Consider the following 20,117-nt stretch of genomic DNA (forward strand, 5'->3'; position numbering starts at 1 on the left):
TAGTTGCTTAAATGATGTAAATCTAGATGCTATGCGAACACACTTAGTCTAGTTAAGGTATAGATCTAGGGTAAAGATATGAAAGGAAATAAAATATAGAAGAATCACCTTGAAATGCATAGAGGAAGGTATATTTTTTCTCCAAAATTCATAGATCTAAGTGTATTTGAATATCCATTCAGGAATCTTTGAATAAAATGATGAAAGGAACAAAACCAAAAAATATCCCCAAAAATAAAGGTTGAAGGACTAGATCGACTTGGGAAGATGTCCTACAACTAGGTTGACATATTTTAACAACCTAAAAATGACTTCTCCAAAAAACTCTTGAAAAGTAATTTCTAGACATGCAAATCTTTCACTAATATCCTACAAACCAACACAGAAAAGAGAGGTTTTGTGGTTGGGGTTCCATGAAGGCTTTCCCTTATCAAGTCCTAGGTTAAGGAATTAACTGTAAATGAGAAATGTAAATGTAAATGATTGAAAGACAAGATAAATGTTAGGATTCACCTTGCTAGAAACTCTTGTTTGTAAAGATTTTGTATGTAAATGTATTATAGATCTTGAACTAGTAATGTAGGGTATCTCCACACTTTGCAATTGATCTTAGGCCCATCATGCTTCCATGGATATAAAAGTACATCAATGAAGAAGATGATGAATGCTTCAATGTAGATCTCCTCTCTTGATGGCCAATAATAAGCTAGATCTTGAAGAGGAAATGCTCACAAAAGATCCTTCAATGCTAGATAGAAATCTCCTTGCTTAAATGCTTGAAAGTCTTGAATACTTGAACTTCATGAATGTAAAAGGCATAAATCTTCACTTGAGAGCAAGAGGTGGAGAATATGATCTTATGCTATGAAAATGAAGCTTCCAAGTCTCCTTATATATGAGTTTTTGGGTAGGTAAACAATACAAGCTAATGACAAAGAGAAAGAAAATAAATAAACCCGTTGAGGCCTTTCGGGCCTTGAGCCCCAAAACCTCCAAGGACTAGGTCAACTAACATCGACTAGTCTAGAAAAGGTTGTCCTAGGTTGACATGGTCCTAGAGATTAGGTCTGTGAAGCCATAGAAAGAGAGGGTAGATATTGGGAGAATAGGGTGGAAAGAGGAAGAAGAGGAGAGAAAAGGATAGCGAGCACATGCATATCCATGGTCTAAAAAGGGCATTATGAAGAGGGAGCTAAAAAGTCTTAAAAGGAAAGTGCATCCATTTTAAGATGGTACAAACTTGAATCAATCTAGTCCCAAATATTAGGTTGGGAGAACCATAGAAAGAATAAGAAGTCACTAGAAGAAATACATGAGAAAATGGAAGAAGATAGGGAAAAGAAGACATCAAGAACGAGTCCATCCATGGTCCAAGAAAGGCATTATGGAAAGGGTGCTAAAAGGTCTTAAAATGAAATTTCATCCATTTTAAGATGGTACATTTATTCTCCACTTTATAGGGAGTATGACTTTCCTCAAACTCACGCTAAAGTAGATCAAGAGTAGAGAGTCAATCTTATCATGATCTAGGAGGCAAATAAATATCAAAACTCTCAAGAGATTTGAGGCTTTGTCATATCCAAAGTCATAATAATAGATATAAGCACTACAAAGGGGTGTATTTACTCTCCCAATAAGGTATGTGTGCCTTATTGTGAACCATGCAATAAAAGGGGCAAAAAGAAGAAGAGGGGGAAAGATCTCTGAAAAAGGGGATGGTGTTGAATGGTCTAGCAAGTGTGTGTGGCATGCTAGTCATTCCATCAAAGGGTTCAACTTCAAGTTAAATCTATGTCTCAAAAAAGAAGAATCAAGATTGACCTAAGCATAAGGATGTGTTTGTCCTTAAGGGATCAAAACAAGACTGAGCTTCCCAAATTGTTAGTAGTCAAAAGAAGGGTCCAGAACAAGGGTTGGGCCTCCAAAAGTGTCAATAATTTAGAGAGGAAGATCCAAATAGAGACCAAACCCCCATGAATTGTCACTAGTTCCATGAAAAAAGAATGAAAGAAAGAGAGAGATAAAACATGAAATAACAATGCATAGATTTGGGAATAACTTAGAAAGCATACCAAGCACTTAAGGCTAAAGCACTCCAAGCTATACATAAAATCTATATTTTTACTTCATGATCAAAGGATGAGCAAAGTGTATGCCCATGTATTAAAGCGATTGCAAACACCTTAACGAGAGTAATGGATTAAATGGAAGCATACATGCATTCACTCAAGAACATTTCCACTATGAGATGCCCTTGAGAAGAGAATTATATTAGGGGAAATGAAGAAAAAGAGACAACATGAAGGGATCTACAAACTTTGGGGTTAGTAAGATCATATGATTATATGTAATATTATATCAAGTATGAAATACCATCATTTTGTAAAAGAAGTAGAACTACTACACAATGAATGAAAAGAAATGTAAGAGTTACAAAGAGGAATCTTTTTGGGCCAATAATATGGAAACAAAAAAGAATTGGTGCCACCATATCATAAGAAATCAAGAAGACTACACAAGATCATTGGTACAAACAATAGCACAAGTATGACATAACATATAATAACATATAGAAGAAAAGATATAAATAGAATAATATATTTAAAGTATCTTCCATATCAAGATTAATAGAATAAAAAATACAAACATAATCATCATGTTTATCTATATGCATAGGGTTACCTTGTTCAACCTTAGCTTTAGATTGATGCCTCTTGCGACAATAATGAGCATGTTGATTACAAATAGTCTTACACAATAAACTAGAAGGAATAGTATCAACTACAATAGGTTTTGAAGAAGGATCAACAACATGTTCAAATATAGTAGCTAAGGGAACAAATGCATAAGGTAAAATAGGTTCAAAAGTAGACAAGATACATGAAGTAGGAAAAATGGGTGTAGAACCCCATCCCTTAAGAAGCATAAATTCCATGATCTTGGCTACTTAATATTGTTGATAGTTTCTTCAGAGATGATCAGGACGAGTAGGTGGTTTTTCAAGACAAGATGCCCAATAAAAATCAATCTCAACACAACCTCTAGAACATGATGACTTGTAAAGGGAATGCTTAATAGTGATAATGTCTCCATCACAGAGAAATTTAAGGTACTTATGAGTAGGATAAGCTATAACTTGCATGGAAGAGAGCTATGGAATACCAAGATTAACTCGGAATTGATTAGAAGCAGGAATACCAACAAAGGTAGTATAAAAAAATTTCCTTGAAAATGACACAAGTAAAGGGATAAAACCCTGAGGATAATAAATAAAACCACTACAAGTTTGAATCCACATAGGAGTTCTATCATAGGTATCTCTATGCAAGAATTTATTGAAAAGGTGTTCTTTAGTGATAACATTCACGATAGAAGAAGGATCAACCAAATTACCATGAGAAGGAATATGAGAAACTACAACAGTGAGGTAAAGAGGACCATTAGGTGCTTTAAACATGTTGGACTAACTAAAGCTAATAAGAGGTATTTTTTTATGTTAGGCGGAGAAGAAATTAGAAGTTGAGGTTCCAATTGAACCTAACTAACCAAATGATTCACTTTGTTATCTTCTCATCATAATTAATATGGTGGTCAGAAGAAGGTTGATTAATAACATTTGCTAAGTGTGAAGGTAAAGCATTGGTGTAAATCTACAAATTCTAGTTAGGCAACACAACATATTTATTGATATGATTAACTTGAGTATCAATAGACATATCCTAAGAGTCAAGAAGGCTCTGAATAACATTCTTCAAAGCATAACACCTTTGAGTATCATGACCAAGTTAACAATGGTATTGGAAAAAAACCATTTGAATCAAAAGACTTAGGAAATGGTTTACTAATATGAATAGGATGAATAGGAGGAATGTTAAGATTTCCAACATGAATCAATTCAGTCATCACCTCAATCAAAGGTTCAGATAATTGAGTGTACTTTTGATTGGGATTATATATAGAGGAAAAAGTAGTCGCCCCTTTAGATGTAGTAGCCACTTGATCAACAATTGTATTTGATGACTTGATTTTGATGAAATTGTTAGGTTTTAGAGAACTTGTTTGAATTTTCAACAGTGTCACTCTTATCACTAGAAATAGGAGCCATTGGTCTAGAGCTCTCAAGTTGACTCACTTGTAATGGTGAAGCACTACACATAACTATGAAAAGGAGGTATACTCAATAGGGATAATTTTATCTCTAATGTCATTTTTTAAATTAGAAATAAAGATATGTTGAATATCATGATCAAGCACATGATAAGAAATTTGAGCATACGAATGTTTCAATCTACCAATAAAATCAATAACTTTCTCTTGAACATTTTAATGCTTACAATGCATTAAATTAGTTAAATAAATTTGTTGACCAATATTATTCTAAAATTGTTGAATCAAAGCATTAGCAAGAGTTTGAAAGGAATCAATAGAACAAGGAGGTAGAGAGAAATACCATTGCAAGGCTATGTCTCTAAAAGTACGTGGAAACAACTTATCCATAAGCCTATAGCCATGAGAAAAATCATTACATATAGTATAGAAAGTTTTAACACGAATTACAAGATCTCCCTTAGCATTATATGTCTCAAGATGAGGTACCTCAATAGGTTGTGGTATAACAACGCAAAGGATATCTAAGGAAAGTGGATTATAAACATCGCATGTAGGAATTTCATACCTAGATTGAGTTAAATGAGCTAGTTGTTGTTGAAATGCAATAATGCTTCAAATAAAGGTACTAATAGTAGGATTGAAAAATATGTTAGTAAGCATAGGTATTCTAGATGGATTAGGGAAGTTGTAAGAAGTGGAAGGAATGTGTAAGGATGTTGGTGGAGGATTAGAAGGAATTGCCAAAGGGTTTGAATAAGTAAAAGGAATTGCATTATATGAAAGTGATGAAGGAGGAATGGAAACATACTGAACACTCAGGGGAAAGTGAAAGACTAGGAAGACCAACACTTAAAGGACTATAAATTTGTGTAGAATTAGTCATAAGAGGTGGAGCACATGTAGGTATGCTAGAAAGAGTAGTGGAAATTGGAATAGAAGGTTTAATGGGGTTGAAAGGAGGACATCGAAACTCTTGAGCATATTCTGTCAAAGACTTAGAATGAGTATTAATAGGGTGAGATATAGCACACAAGATAGAAATGTTATTATAATAATTGTTAACAAGATTCTTAAGAGCTTCAATAGTAGCAACACTACCAAGATTTCAATTTTCTTGTGCAAGCCATGTTTCCAATTTATCAAATTCATGATAAAGCTTATCAACTTGCAAAGGAGAAACTCTTAAATCTTCATGTTCATCATGGGATGAGTGAGAAGAGTTATGCTCTATTAGAGGATTAAGATCATGAGAAAAGATGTTAGTGTCATCATGACTCCTAAGAAGGAAAGAGGTATCATGATCAAATGAGCCCATGAGTCTATGACTTAACCTAACATAAATGCTAGAGGTTGGACTTCGTGTAATTAAGCTCATAAATGGGGAGATCACAAAAGGAAAATCTTATAATATCTAACCACATAAATGCAATATAGAGCATAAAAGAGAGATCCAACCACATACAAGATAGCCAAATCTAACTCAATAGTCTAAAATAATCTAACACCACAAGAAGGTAAATACCTAAAATAATCCAACTCTAATAAGAATAGGGGCACAATGTCGAGTTCACCAAAAGGAAAGGTGAAGACATGCCAAAGAAGGGAAATTTCTTAAAAAGGAAGATATAACTCCACAAAAGAGGGTAAGAAGGTCATGTTCACCAAAATGTTTAGGGGGAAAGGGAGATACTCTAATAGGGTTGTAGGCCTCCACTGTTCTGCTAAACCATTTAAATATGTATCTGAGGGAAAGAGAAGAATTTCCAAATATGATTCCACTTATAATATAAATTAGATTAGCTTGATCCCAAAGGAAGAAGGGTGCCAATACCAAATTCAAATTATAAAGAGGAATGGAATACAAGGAAATACACTCTTTGGCCCTTTTAGGATAATGTGTATATAAAATTGAACCAATTGCTTTAAAGAATGTAGACCTAGATGCTATTTGTATACAATCAACCTAATTAAAATATATATCTAAGATATAGATCTGAAAGGAAATAAAACATAAAAGAATCACCTTGAAATACGTAGAGGGAGATGTAATTTAGCTCCAAAAGTTGCATGTATGAGTCTATTTTTGAATATCTAACTATGGATTCCCTAATGAATAAAAAAGGAACAAAACTCATAAATCATTTGGCAAAAAGGCATAAAGGAATAGGTTGACCTAGATGAAGGACGACTTTCCACGGAGTTGACTATTAGAGAAAAAGGTTAATTTAATTTCATTAATTAAATTGCCTTTCTCCCTTCTTAAGATTTTGCTTTATGCACCTTTTGCATCTCTATTTAATAATTAATTAGTAATTATTAAATAGCTTTTACCTTTTAGGTTACCTTTTGTAACTTTTTAGCTTAACCTTTTGGGTTTGGATCTCCTTGTATAAGGATTGATCTTTTGTAATTATCTTACATCTTTGCTTTATCTGAGAATACAATTTGCATATTTTCAAAGCAAACCCTTGCCTCTTGTTGTCTTTTTCTTCTCTATGACAGGTTTTCTACATGCAGGTATTCGAGGGCTTCATGGATTTGTTTTGTGTATTGCTCAAATCCTTCATGATATCAGTGCCAGATTTGTTGTAGCTTGTTTGGTATTTGGAGAAAAAGGAGAACGAGGTTTGAAAAATCAGATCTAGAGTTTTTTCAAGTATTTATTGAGAAAATAAGGGGGTTATTGATTTTTGGGGCAACTTGAGGCCAAATGAACTTCATGGATGGATCCAAAAGGTATCAAAACCCTGTTTCTATGTAAAGTTCGTCCATTTTGGACAACATTGATCCGAGAGGCAAATTTTTTTTCCTAGAAGGTCCTATAGCCTCCTGTACACACTCTGAGGCAATTTTTTCAAAAAAAAAGTAAAAATGACCACAATACCATTTTCTAGCACCGCAAGGCCTTTCATAGAATTAACAACCTCTTTACCGATCCACTGCAAAGTTTCACAATGTCGGTCTTTATTTTCGTAGGTCATTGCTTGGTTGTACTGCAGTTGCCTTCACTTCGCTGCCTGCAACTGCTATCGTCACCCTCGGGACCTCCGTTTCCACATTTCCCCTATAGCCATTGCTACTCCACCACCAGCGGCTCTGCTGCCCTCAGGCTCCTTTGACTCCTCTGCCCATGTGGTGTCATTGGCACTTGCCAAGTGGCATTGGTGCCACATCAACACCTACCACGTGTCAGGTGCCACGTTATCTTTTTTGGGCCCACTGCCACGTGGCAATCTTTTTTTTACTAAGATAGCCCCCCGACCATCAATTTTAATTGATTTTAGCACTACATCATCCCTCCTCCATGCCCTTCAGGTCCTTTTTTGACCTAATGTTTTTTTTTGGTTATATCTTGAGCATAAAAAGGTCTTTTTTTGATCTGAAAGAAGCACCAAAAAGATGGTTCTGAGATGGAGACAATGGTATAGGAATTTTTGGGTATTGATGCAGTTTGGTTTCCTATTTGGGAAGTCAAAACTGGGTGTTCATTTTTTCACTTCTAAGGGCATATCTTGAGCATCCCAACTCCATTTTTAAAAAACATTATATTTTTAGAAAGCTTATTCAGTACTATTTCCAGAAATGATAGTTTGTCTTCCATATTCTACTCCAAGCTCTTTCTATTATGGTTTTTGCATTATTGCACTATGGTGGATATCTTAGGTGTTTCAAGTTTGGGGATCTTTTCGTGGCATGAGACCTCTTCTTTTGGGCTATACTATCTCTTGTAACAACTCTTTGCCCTTTTTAATAATTGTTGATATCATTTATAAGCATGCTTATGCAAACACACTGAGATAAAGTGCCACTCCTTGCATTTTTAGGATCTTTCTCATCACTGTGACTTATTATACTCACACTAAATTATAAAGTGTCATGGGGGGATAGTTGTTTTCCTTTTAATACCCTCTTCCTTTGTCAAGTGAGTGTCCCTATCACAATAGTAGACACATGATGTGTTGATGACACGTGCCTTTATAAGTGTTTGTACCTCTTCCTCACTCTCGATGTTCTTGGTTCTTTCTATTTTGTAGGAGTTATTGGCCCACTTTCCCAGTTGCTTGTCACCTCACCCTTGTCTACATTGGGAGGGGGGGGGGGGGGGGGGTCTTCTATTATTTCTCTGTAATGTCCCCTTTTTAGATGTCCTTTGGAACACTCTTAGTTTCCAATTTAAGGCCTTGTGAATAACTTCAAGTACCTGTGCTATACTTGGGAATATATGAACTTGTATTGACCTTCGAGAGATTCCAATTTTTGATATATATGTGTATATATAATGATAACTTGTATATAGGAAAATACATTTGAATTTGAGAATCTCTCCTAATCAACTTACAACTTATCTCTTAATACCGTTAATCTCCTTTATAAACTAGACCCCTAAAATTATTGTGATATACTCATTGGCAAAGTTTATTATATCTTTGTGAATATTTTTGGGGGTCTTGTGTATGTTTAGCTTCTATCCACAATACCTGAGATGCCTTTTTCACCTTTATTCCATGTACTACTTATGCCAATGTGAGTTGGAGATGATGTGTCTATATTCTAACTTTCACACCTCTTATATTATGCAAGATTTGATAAGCATCCTTCGCTTTTAATGCGCAGTTCCCGGTGCCCTCCACGTAACCTTCCTTCCGTCCACATCCTAACCACGAGTAGGATGGCTTACGTGCTTCACACTTTACCCCTAAACCTGTTCAATGTATTTATTAGCCAATTCGATTCTTTCCTTCCTATGGTGATGGTGAATCTGTAGTGTTTCCCGTCCAATGTCTATTAATTTCTTACACGCGCTTTCCTTAAGTAAGGGTATGATGCAGCATGACCCTTGGTGACGTCACCCTCTCATACTATTCAATATATCTAATTAATATAATGTGATTAGGCTTATACTTTGCGTAATATCATATGATATTATTATGGTATTAGACTTGATTATATAATATTAGTAATGTTATTCTTTCTAGTATATTCGCTTTATATGTTATTTGATATTACCTATAATTAATAATAATATATATTATTATATCAAATATATGAATATATGTACTTATATCATTTATCTATCTCATATTATTATGAATGATAATTTATTATAACTAACTTATTATGAATGGTAATTTATACCACTATGAACAATTACGTAGAGTTATTATGAATAATAATTTATATTATTAAAAATAGATCATAGATATTTATCTATATCGATGTTATTTCTTTTAGAAATAATCAATAATAGTATATGAATTATTATTAAATCTTATCCAATTATAATGATAGGATTCTCTTTGGGAGGGGTCATGACATTCTCATGCTTCCTTGGTTTGATGGAGTGAGCTATGTATTTAGTTTTTGTTCCTATGTACTAGGTGGATGCAGTGGCTGGATACCTATGCATTTCGGTGAGATGGATCATTTACCATATAGACACTCTTCTTTTTGTTCCTACTTCAAGGTTGCAACCTTCCATGTTTGATTGATCATCTCTTCAGGCTTTGGTGTTTCATGCCATCTGTATCTTTGAGTTCAATTGTTTACTTTTTTATGCCTCTTGATTCAATGCAGATTACAGTCTTCTCTACCTGGTCAGGTTCTATTTTAGTGGAGGTTCTTCATATCAACAGTTACTTTTGACAGAGTTTTGCAGCTTCTACATGCTTCAGTAGTTTTCTTCATGATTGCTCTTTGTTCCTATTTTCTAGAACAATCCTCTAGTTGGAGGCTTCTACAGTCCTTCAATAGGTTTTCAACTATCTCTTTTTGGAGTAGAGTTTTTTCCACTAGGTTTTCTCCATTTCTTCATTTCATAGATATTTGGTTGTGATTGAATACTCCATCAAGCCTTGTTGCTAGGACCCAAGTTTGCTTTCAACATTGCATTGTAGTTTCCTTACTCTTTGGGCATTGTTTGTAACTACATTGTTGCTCGTCTTAAGGGGGGATGTTAGAGAAAAAAATTAATTTAATTTCATTATTAAATTACCTTTTCTCCCTTCTTAAGATTTCACTTTATGCACCTTTTGCATCTCTATTTAATTATTAATTAGTAATTATTAAATGGATTTTACCTTTTAGGTTACCTTTTGTAACTTTTTAGGTTACCCTTTTGAGTTTCGATCTCCTTGTATAAAGATTGATTTTTTGTAATTATCTTATTTCTTATCTGAGAATACAATTTGCATATTTCAGAGCAAACCCTTGCCTCTTCTTGTCTTTTTCTTCTCTATGACAGGTTTTCTACATACAAGTATTCGAAGGCTTCATGGTTTTGTTTTGCGTATTGCTCAAATCCTTCACTGACATAGTCTAAAGATACTATATCAAAATAGAACCAACTTCTCCAGAAAGCTTCCAAATATTTATTTGTAGATTTACATGTGAAATTGTGCTATCCTGCTCCTACACACAAAATATGATTTGTTTTTGTTGTTGGGTTGGATGAGGGCTTACCTTAGTCATGCCTTAAATTAAGGAATTAATCATAAATGATTTAAAAACAAGATAAATGTTAGGATTCACTTGCTTAAAACCCTTTTTGATAAGAATTTTTTTTGTAATGAGTTGTAGATCTTGAATTAGGAATGTAGGGTATCTATATAACTTGCAACACATCTACCATTATCCCATCATGGTGCCATGGATGTAAGTGTGCATCAATGTAGAAGATGATGAATGCTTCAATGTAGAGCTCCTCCCTTGATGAAAAATAACAAGTTAGATCTTGAAGAGGAAATTGCCATAAAGGGCCCTTGAATGCTAGATATAAATCTCCTTGCTTGAATGTTTGAAATACTTGAATAGTTTGCTTTTCTTCTAAAGGATATGAATGCTTGATAATGAGAGTGTGTGATAAATGAAAATGAAGCCCCTAAGCCTCCTTATCTATGAGTTTTTGTGTAGGAAAACAATACAAGCCAATTGGAGAGCGCAATAAAACTAATTACACCTCCTAAGGCCTTTTGGGCTGCTAGCCTCAAAATCACTGGGGACTAGGTTGACTTGGTCTAGAATAGGATGACCTAAGTTGATCTATCTTAGAGATTAGATCAAAGGAGCCATAGAAAGAAAATGCATTCACCAAAATAAATACAAGAGAAAATGGAAGAAGATAGGGGAAAGAGGACATCAAGCACGAGTCCATCCATGGTCAAAGAAATGAATCATGGAAAGGGTGCTAAAAGGTCTTAAAAGGAAAGTGCATCCATTTTAAGACACTAAATAGTATATGCAAAAATTCTCTTTTTTTTTGAAGCATAGAAGTGGCTAGTCAACAAATGCTTTGAGAAGAAGAAGAAGCTTGTTGACATAGATGAGAGTTGAAGTTGTTGGGTTTGATGATTTGAATAACTTCTATGAAATTGATCTTGATTTTGTAGAACCTTGGTAAGCTGGTAAGAATCACAACATATGATCAAGATAAGTGGGTTGACTATTTCATTTAAGAAGATATGTTGTTTAAAGGAATTCAATTGTGTATACCAAGAGGATAAATGAAATAAAATATAACTAAGGAGAAACATAGTGGTGGACTTGCAAGACACTTTGGGATTGATGAGGCATCAAAGTTTATTTCTCAGAGATACTTTTGGTCGCAAATGTATAAGGGTGTTCAAAAGATGGTGAAGAGTTGTAGAATTTGTCAAGTTACTAAAAGAACTAGTCAGAATGTGGGTTTGCATAGACCTTTTTTTGTTCCTTTTAAACCTTGGGAAGATATTAGTATGGAATTTGTTCTAGGATTACCTAGAACTCAGAGAGGTAATGATTTAATCTTTGTGGTAGTTGACAAATTTTTAAAAGTAAGTAGACATCAAATGCAACACACATAGCTGATCTATTTTTTAGAGAAATTGTGAGGTTACATGGATTACCTAAGACTATTGTTTCAAACATAGATACTAAGTTTACTAGTTAATTTTGGAGAACACTTTGAAAGAAGATGAATAATGAGATTAATTTTATTTCTATATTTCATCCACATACATATGGAAAAACTAAAGTTATAAATAGAAGTTTGGATAACTTCTTCAGATGTTTGATTGGAGACAAACCTACTAATTGGGACTTGGTTTTAGCACAAGAAGAATTAATGTGATCATATTTCCACAATCCACAATAGTTATGATAGTTTCTGGATTAGATTGTGTAACGATTTTTGTCATCAACGTTTCGAATCACACTACGTGATCCATCATCAGGATGAAAGAGCAAGAGATGTAAAAAATGCAGTTCATAACAAGAAGAATTTGCATATAACAGTTTAGTGAACATAAGTACTAGGAAGACTCCTTTTGAGTCTATGAATGGAATGCATCCTAGAGGAACTATAGAATTGAGGAACTTGAATACTAAGTTGAAACATAGTGTTGTAGCCAAGGAATTTGTGGACTTTATGAAGAATTTGCATAAAGAAGTACAAAGTCATATGAATAACAGTAATCAAGAATATAAAGAAAGATAAGATAAGAAGAGAATACATAAATTTTTTAAGGTTGGAGATGAAGTGATGGTACATTTGAAGAAAAATACATTTCTTGTTGGAACATACAATAAGTTAAAGATGAAGAAATTTGGCCCTTGTAAGATCTTGAGGAAGTGTGACGATGGAAATGCCTTTGAAGTTGAATTACCTGAAGACATGGATATTTCACCTATTTTCAACATTTTATACATCTATAAATACTTTGAATTTTTTGAAGAGTTAGTTGATAATCTTGATTATCCTAAGAAGAAGACAAAGGGAATTGAAAGGATTTTGGATACTAGAATAAGAAAAAGCACTAGAGGAAAAGACATATCTTTGTGGTAGTTGACAAATTTTTAAAAGTGACACATTTCATATATTGTAAGAAGACATCAAATGCAACACATATAGTTGATCTATTTTTTAGAGAAATTGTGAGGTTACATGGATTACCTAAGACTATTATTTCAGACACAGATACTAAGTTTATTGGTTACTTTTGGAGAACACTTTGAAGGAAGATGAATAATGAGATTAAGTTTAGTTTCTATATTTCATCCACATACATATGGAAAATTTGAAGTTATAAATAGAATTTTGGATAACTTGTTCAGATGTTTGATTGGAGACAAACCTACTAATTGGGACTTGATTTTAGCACAAGAAGAATTTGCATATAACAATTTAGTGAACATAAGTACTAGGAAGACTCCTTTTGAGACTGTGAATGGAATGCATCCTAGAGGAACTATAGAGTTGAGGAACTTGAACACTAAGTTGAAACATATCATTGTAGCCAAGGAATTTGTGGACTTTATGAAGAATTTGCATAAAGAAGTACGAAGTCATATGAATAATAGTAATCAAGAATATAAAGCAAGAGAAGATAAGAAGAGAACACATACAAATTTTAAGGTTGGAGATGACTTGATGGAAAATTTTGAAGAAAAATAGATTTTTTGTTGGAACATATAATAAGTTAAAGATGATGAAATTTGGGCCTTGTAAGATCTTGAGGAAGTGTGATGATAAAAATGCCTTTGAACTTGAATTACTTGAAGACATGGATATTTCACCTATTTTCAACATTTCATACATATATGAATACTTTGAATTTGATGAAGAGACAGTTGATAAGCCTAATTATCCTAAGAAGTTGACAAGGGGAATTGAAAGGATTTTGGATGCTAGAATAAGAAAAAGCACTAGAGAAAAAGATTGCAAAGAATATCTAGTTTAGTAGCAGAATAAACCAGGTTGAAGATAGTTCTTGAATATCTTAGGATAAGTTGGATCTTTATGGTTCTTCTCAAAATGTTATGGCTTCCTGATGTGGACATCAACCTTTATTTACCCTAGGTATTTGATATAGGAACATCTTGGGTTAATCTTTGGCAATCTTGCATCAATCAAAAATATTTCTCGTTTATTGTTCTTGTCTACTATTTGTGGAATGACCTTTTTCTATTTGTGTTATCTCTTTATGTGTGTTTGGTTACTCGATGAGGACTTATTGTGGATCACTCTCCTATGTTTGCAAAACTTTGTTTGATCTCACTGAAGAGTTCTCCTTTCTCTTTGCTAACAGCTTGTTCATTTCCTGCATGTTGAGTAACATGTGGCTATTGTGATATCAAGGCTTTTTGTGACTTTCATAATTTCTTCTTGGATCATGTATGGACCTATCTTTCATCCCACATATGTTAATTCATTTAATTGTATGGTCACAAAATTCTCCTCTGGTAGGACCTATATTTTATAATAATTATATCTGTGAGGCCGACCTGTGGTCTTGATGGCTATATATTTGATATCTATGATTAAAGTAGGCATAATGGAGTAGTCAGTAAGTAGAAGATAGATAATGTGAATTTAGCTCTATGAGCTTGAGCTTATATGTTCATTAATTTTGATTTAGATGAATATGTCTACAACCAAGTAGACGTCCACACAAAAATAACCTATTACTATCTCAAGATATTTTGTACATTGGGTGAAGAATTTGACTACATGTCTTACATGTTAGATTAACCCTTTACCAAGGTGCACTATATCACGAGCTAGTGCAAGTCAATTTGCAAGACTCCATATACATCTTTAGTTTGGTATCATACTAAGTTAGAGACAAATATAGGGTGTGATCGACTAAGGCTTGTAGGATCTTACACCAATTCTATAATGAATTGTTATAACCATGTTTACAACCCTTGAAAAGGATTGGGGTCGATTCAAGTAGGAAGTGAGGAAGGGGGATCAATACATGGTTGGGTTGTAAAACACCCCAGTGATACTTTCTCCCCCATGTTGCATTGTCAATAAAATAGAAAGACAAAATGAATTCCTTGTTGTTATTTATGGTTATTAAGAACTCATTTCCTTTCTTTATATTTTGTATCAAGCTAATGAAAAAGACAATGCATATTGCGATTCTTCTTAGTAATTTAATATTTTCATTTTGATGCAATTTAATTAAAAATATAAATAAATAAATAAACAATAGCATGCAAGTTCAATTAGTTCTTACAAGTTAATTTCTTTTTATATGTTTAAATGGATTAATGTTAATCTTATGCTAAAAAATTTTAGCTTATAACATCAAGGGAACCCTATTCTTCTTCATCAAATATTGTTGGAAAACTCCAATACCCATCATTCAAAGAGTTTGTTTCATGTTTTATTTTTGGATGAAGCTACTGCATCAACATTTGTGATCACATCCAAATAGACATAACATTATCAAATTATATGGGGATTTACAACTCAGATTTGGTTTCTATTTATTCTTTCCTCACACAATTTCCTTTGATTTTTAAGGTTCATTCCTAAACATGGTTTGACTAAGGAAAAACCCTTTAGTCAAGATTCTTCTCAATTTTTTTGTGTGCATGAATAAGAGTCACCAAACGAGAATTAGGAAGATCAAACATAGTTAGAGAGACTTAATTTTTTTTTTATGAGAACTGATTAAAGTAAATTAACATTGGTGGTTAAAGAGTTCCCCAATGAGTTATTTTATATTATATGGACATAATACAACATAACATAGTAAATTATGTGCATATCATTGTAAGGGTACAAATATAGTACTTTGATGAGTGCACAAGCTTAAGAGGTGTATATAGTACAACTCTATGCCTATCAGATTTAAGTGTATGTCAATTTTCTTATTATGAACTACAATTAAAACAAATAAGTAACCTAGATAGAATGGTCAAACATGTCTGGTTCTAAGGAAAATTATATAAATATTATAATAGTTGCATTAGAACCTTTATTGATTATTCTTTTTAATCAAAAGTGAAAGACCGATAAACCTATAGCACGGTCTTCACAAAAATAACCCCTTACTTTCTTAGGAGATTTTGTACCGATCTAGATTGGGTGTAGATTTTGACGAGATGTTTCATGTCACATTAATCCTTGGCCAAGGTGCACTATATCACGAGCTATTGTAAGTCAATTTGTAAGGCTCTATATACATCTTTGGTTAGGTGTCATACTAAGTAAGCAACAAATATAGAGTGTGACCGAATAAGGTTTATAGGATCTTACATCAAATCTAGAATAACTTGTTATAACCATGCTTACATCCCTTACAAAGGGTTGAGATTGATCTAAGTAGGAAGTGAGGAAGGGGGATCAATAATAGATCCCGAGGTTGCATGGTAAAACATCCCAGTGATACTTTCTCCCCCATGTTGCATTGTCAACCAAAAATAAAGACAAAATGGATTCCTCGTTGCTAGTTATAGTCAATAAGAACTCATTCCCTACATATTTTGCAACAAGTTAATGATAAAGATAATGAATATTGACAATCTTCTTAGTAATTTAATATTTTCAATAGAATGCAATTTAATCAAAAAAATAATTTAGTTCTTACAAGTTCATTTCTATTTATACATTTAGATCACTTAGTTGCTAAATTCATGTTTATAACTTTTAGCTTATTACATCAAAGAAATCCCAATCTTTTTCACAAACATTGTTGGCAAACTACAATATCCATCATTCAAAGTGTTTATTTCATGTTTTCTTTTTGGATCAAGCCATTGCATCGAAATTTGTGATCACATCCAAAGAGACACTACATTATCAAACTATAGGTTGATTTACAACAACTCAAATCTAGTTTTTATTTATTCTTTCCTTGTGAAATTTCCTATCATTTTCAAGGTTCATTCCTAATATGGGTTTGACGAAGGCAACCCCCTTTAGTCAACATTCTTCTCCATTTTATTATGTGCATGAATATGTTATAGAGTCATCGAATGCGAATCAAGAATATTAAACATAGTTAGAGAGACAAAAAAAATCAACCAAAATTCCTAGGTATCCCTAAGTATAAAATGATTTTTCTCCTATACTTTCAAATCAAATTTGATAGAGTTAGATTGCAAACTCTAGATCTCAAACCTATAGTTATAAGTCATTTTGATATTCCAAAACTCATGAATTTAGATATGGAAACTCACTTTTCCCATTTCATTTTTAGGTGTATTTAGTTTCTTCTCCTTTTCCTCTTACATCAATTTTCCTAGTTGATTAGATAAGATATGTTCTTATTTAACCTATTACATATAATTATTATCTATCTCCTTCTCAATTTTAAGCAATAAAGGAATAACAACCCTTCAAGCACAAATATTGCATTGACAACTCTTTCTTATTTTGTATTCCAAACTAACCTATTGAAAAATTGCCCTTCTTCATAATCCCCTTTACGTAACTTTAATATTTTTACGTGATAATTATTTTATATATATTTTCAATACAAATGACACTCCTCACGACCCTTGGAAATATCCCCCACTGTTATAGGTAAATGGTTATGCAACCGACCAAATGGCTATATAGTATAATTTATTAATCATTTGAAATTTAAAAACAATCTAACTTGCACTTTTAATTTAATATTAAATAATAAATAAATACCCATTCTGTTGCCTCGGTAGACGCTTCCCCATTATAGATCCCTCTCCCTAACATAATTACCATGCAATAAATAATATGTTCCACACATAAATGAGTCTCTTTGTTTTCTTGTTCTACTTAAATTGTTCAATGAAATGAAATGATTTTACTAATGTCCATGAGACCAGAGGGGATCCACTAAATAACCACTAAATATCTTGCTAAGATTTTTCCAAGCAGTCCCTTCTTTTGTGGAGCTATATTAGCAAGGCAACCAGCTTGTGAAGTCTTGGTCCCTCAAAAAGCTCTTGTATATTGTCCACTTGTATCATGTTCATGAATTGGACTTGAATGTCTTTGTATGCCGCACACTCCTTGATATAGTGCCATTCCATCTCTACTGCACCCTCATTACAAAACCTAGAAATTCTCTCCTCCCACCTTTCTTTAGGGATCTTCCATCTGCCAGTTTCACACCTCAAGTGATGTGAATCATACCTCAATTGAGTGATCATGATTCTTGCCTTTCCTTTGATGTTGGCTCTTAGGTATTCTTTGTCACTGTGCTTGCAAGTGTGGTTAAATTTTCTAATATAGTAAGCCTTTTTTCTACCTATCAGATTTGTCTATGACAGTCCTAACTTTTTTTAATACCCACTTTTGCATCTATGTATTAGTTTCGGGCACTCTTGACAATCAATGTTCCATTTGTTGAACCATTAAAACTTTAATCTTTTAAAACCCATTTGTTTGTGAATGTTATATGGTGGGCAAATCGCCTCTTGATATAAATATAAAATCCTCGTCACTTGCAACACCGCCTCTTGATATAAATATAAATCCTCCTCACTCGCAACACTTCCTCTTGCTGGCAAACTGCAACAAATTATTTGTCAGGCACATATTCATTCTGCTGAATGTAATTACGACAGATTTATCGGACCCCGAAAGGTGAACAAGAAAGAAAATCTCTGAGATCGCTGCCATGGCGTCTTTTCTCGCTCGACGTGCGATCTCCAACCTGCGGTCGACTCAAGCGGTACAATTGTATTTATCCGTTGCAATATATTTGCAGTAATGACATTTGGAAGTCTTTTAAACAATTCCTGTTTTTTTTCCTTTTTCTTTTCAGACCATAACCTCCTCACATGATTCGAACCAGATCTCTGCGAATCTATCTGAAAACATTTAAGTGATTATGGCTTTAATTTCTTTCTCCCGTTACTGAAGGGCTTTGCGCTTTTCTTAGCCTTGCTAATATTTGGTTATGAGGCGGTCCTTTTGCGTCAACATATGTTTTATAGAAATTAATGCGTCTAGAGTTGTGCTTCTGGTCTGCTATTTACTATGGTAGTGATGCTTTTGAAAGCTAGGATCATATGGATAAATTCTCTGTAAAATAAATCCAATTTAACCTAAGAAACCGAATTAGGGTTTTTTTTTGAGTCTTTGGTGTCATATGTGGAGTGAAAAGACGAGACGCGAGATTATTTCGATGTCGGGTCCTGAAAATGTTAATTACGGAGGGCAATCGCATAGGAGATTGATGTGTATTGGACAAACTCAAGTGGCCAGTTAATGGGCCTTTTATCGCAGGCCCCAGTGCAAATCCCAGAAAGGCAGCACGGGCAGAATCCAGTAATTTATTGCAAAAATCCAATCGCGACATGATTCAGTAGGTGAGTTAAGCACAATTTCTTGTTGAATTTGACAGGATAGTGTCAAGGCGGCTTCTAACAAGTTGGTTTGCCTAGGGAGGCAATTGTAGGTGAGTTTGGCAGAGAAGTACCTCTCAAGGGTGGCCTGCAATTCAAAGGCATTCTAGCTAATTGCCACAATATCACCTTTTAAAGATGACATCTTACCCAAAGCAACAAGACTTGGACTTTGCACTGATTTTTGACTTTGACTTGGACATCATAAATTGAAAAACCATGAAATATGAGAATGCCAAACTGCTACCAATTTGACGAATTTATATAGCCCTAGTATTCTTTTCGTGAGAAGGAATTCTGGAAACATGGGACAGAAGTGGAAACAACTGCCTTATTAGCATCGGGTATTGCTACAGCTGGAATATGGTATTCTATACTACTCAACTTTCCAGTAAGGTAAATTAGAAACAGTTGGAGAGCACTTTCTAGGAACTGTCAAGTCACACTCCCATAGACAACTGTTTTCTTCTTTTTGAGAAATTTCAAGTTTTTCTCAGTGAGTGTAATAGACTTCTTATGTTCAATGAGCGGTTTCTTTCAGGATATTGTGGTGTTTTTGTTTATAGAAATTGGCTTTCTTTATTTTAGTCTGAAATGCCATTGCATTAACTTCTCCAATCAGTTTTGTTAGATACAGTAATTTGAGGCTTTAAATTTGTATGTAGTAACAAGTCTGTAATAAGGACATTTATAGAGCATATGTGAATAAAGAAACTGCAAATATGTAGTTGATTTTGAGGTTCTCTGGCTACTTAGGACTCGGCCATTAAAATCGGGTCAACCAAGAATTGAATATATCAATGTAAGTGGATGAGAAGTTTGTGTACACACAACTTTCTATTAAAGTGTTCAGCAAATCTTCTACTTGAAGTGAATGAGAAGTTTGTGTATACACAACTTTCTAT

At 33.7% G+C, this 20,117-nt stretch overlaps 1 protein-coding gene across 1 annotated transcript in view; it reads left to right on the forward strand.

Annotated features, from left to right (window-relative positions):
* The first annotated feature begins 18,364 nt into the window (after positions 1-18,364).
* LOC149550823 (uncharacterized) overlaps positions 18,365-20,117 on the forward strand; it is a 44,179-nt gene continuing 42,426 nt past the window's right edge. Inside the window, exon 1 of the mRNA XM_089786389.1 lies at positions 18,365-18,536. Coding sequence (XP_089642515.1) covers positions 18,483-18,536 — 54 coding nt within the window. The 5' untranslated portion in view covers positions 18,365-18,482. The remainder of the gene's footprint in view (positions 18,537-20,117) is intronic.

This window comes from Cupressus sempervirens, chromosome 6 (assembly GCF_028749045.1).
Source record: "Cupressus sempervirens isolate cs-2001-9-10 chromosome 6, ASM2874904v1, whole genome shotgun sequence".
Lineage (NCBI taxonomy): Eukaryota > Viridiplantae > Streptophyta > Pinopsida > Cupressales > Cupressaceae > Cupressus > Cupressus sempervirens.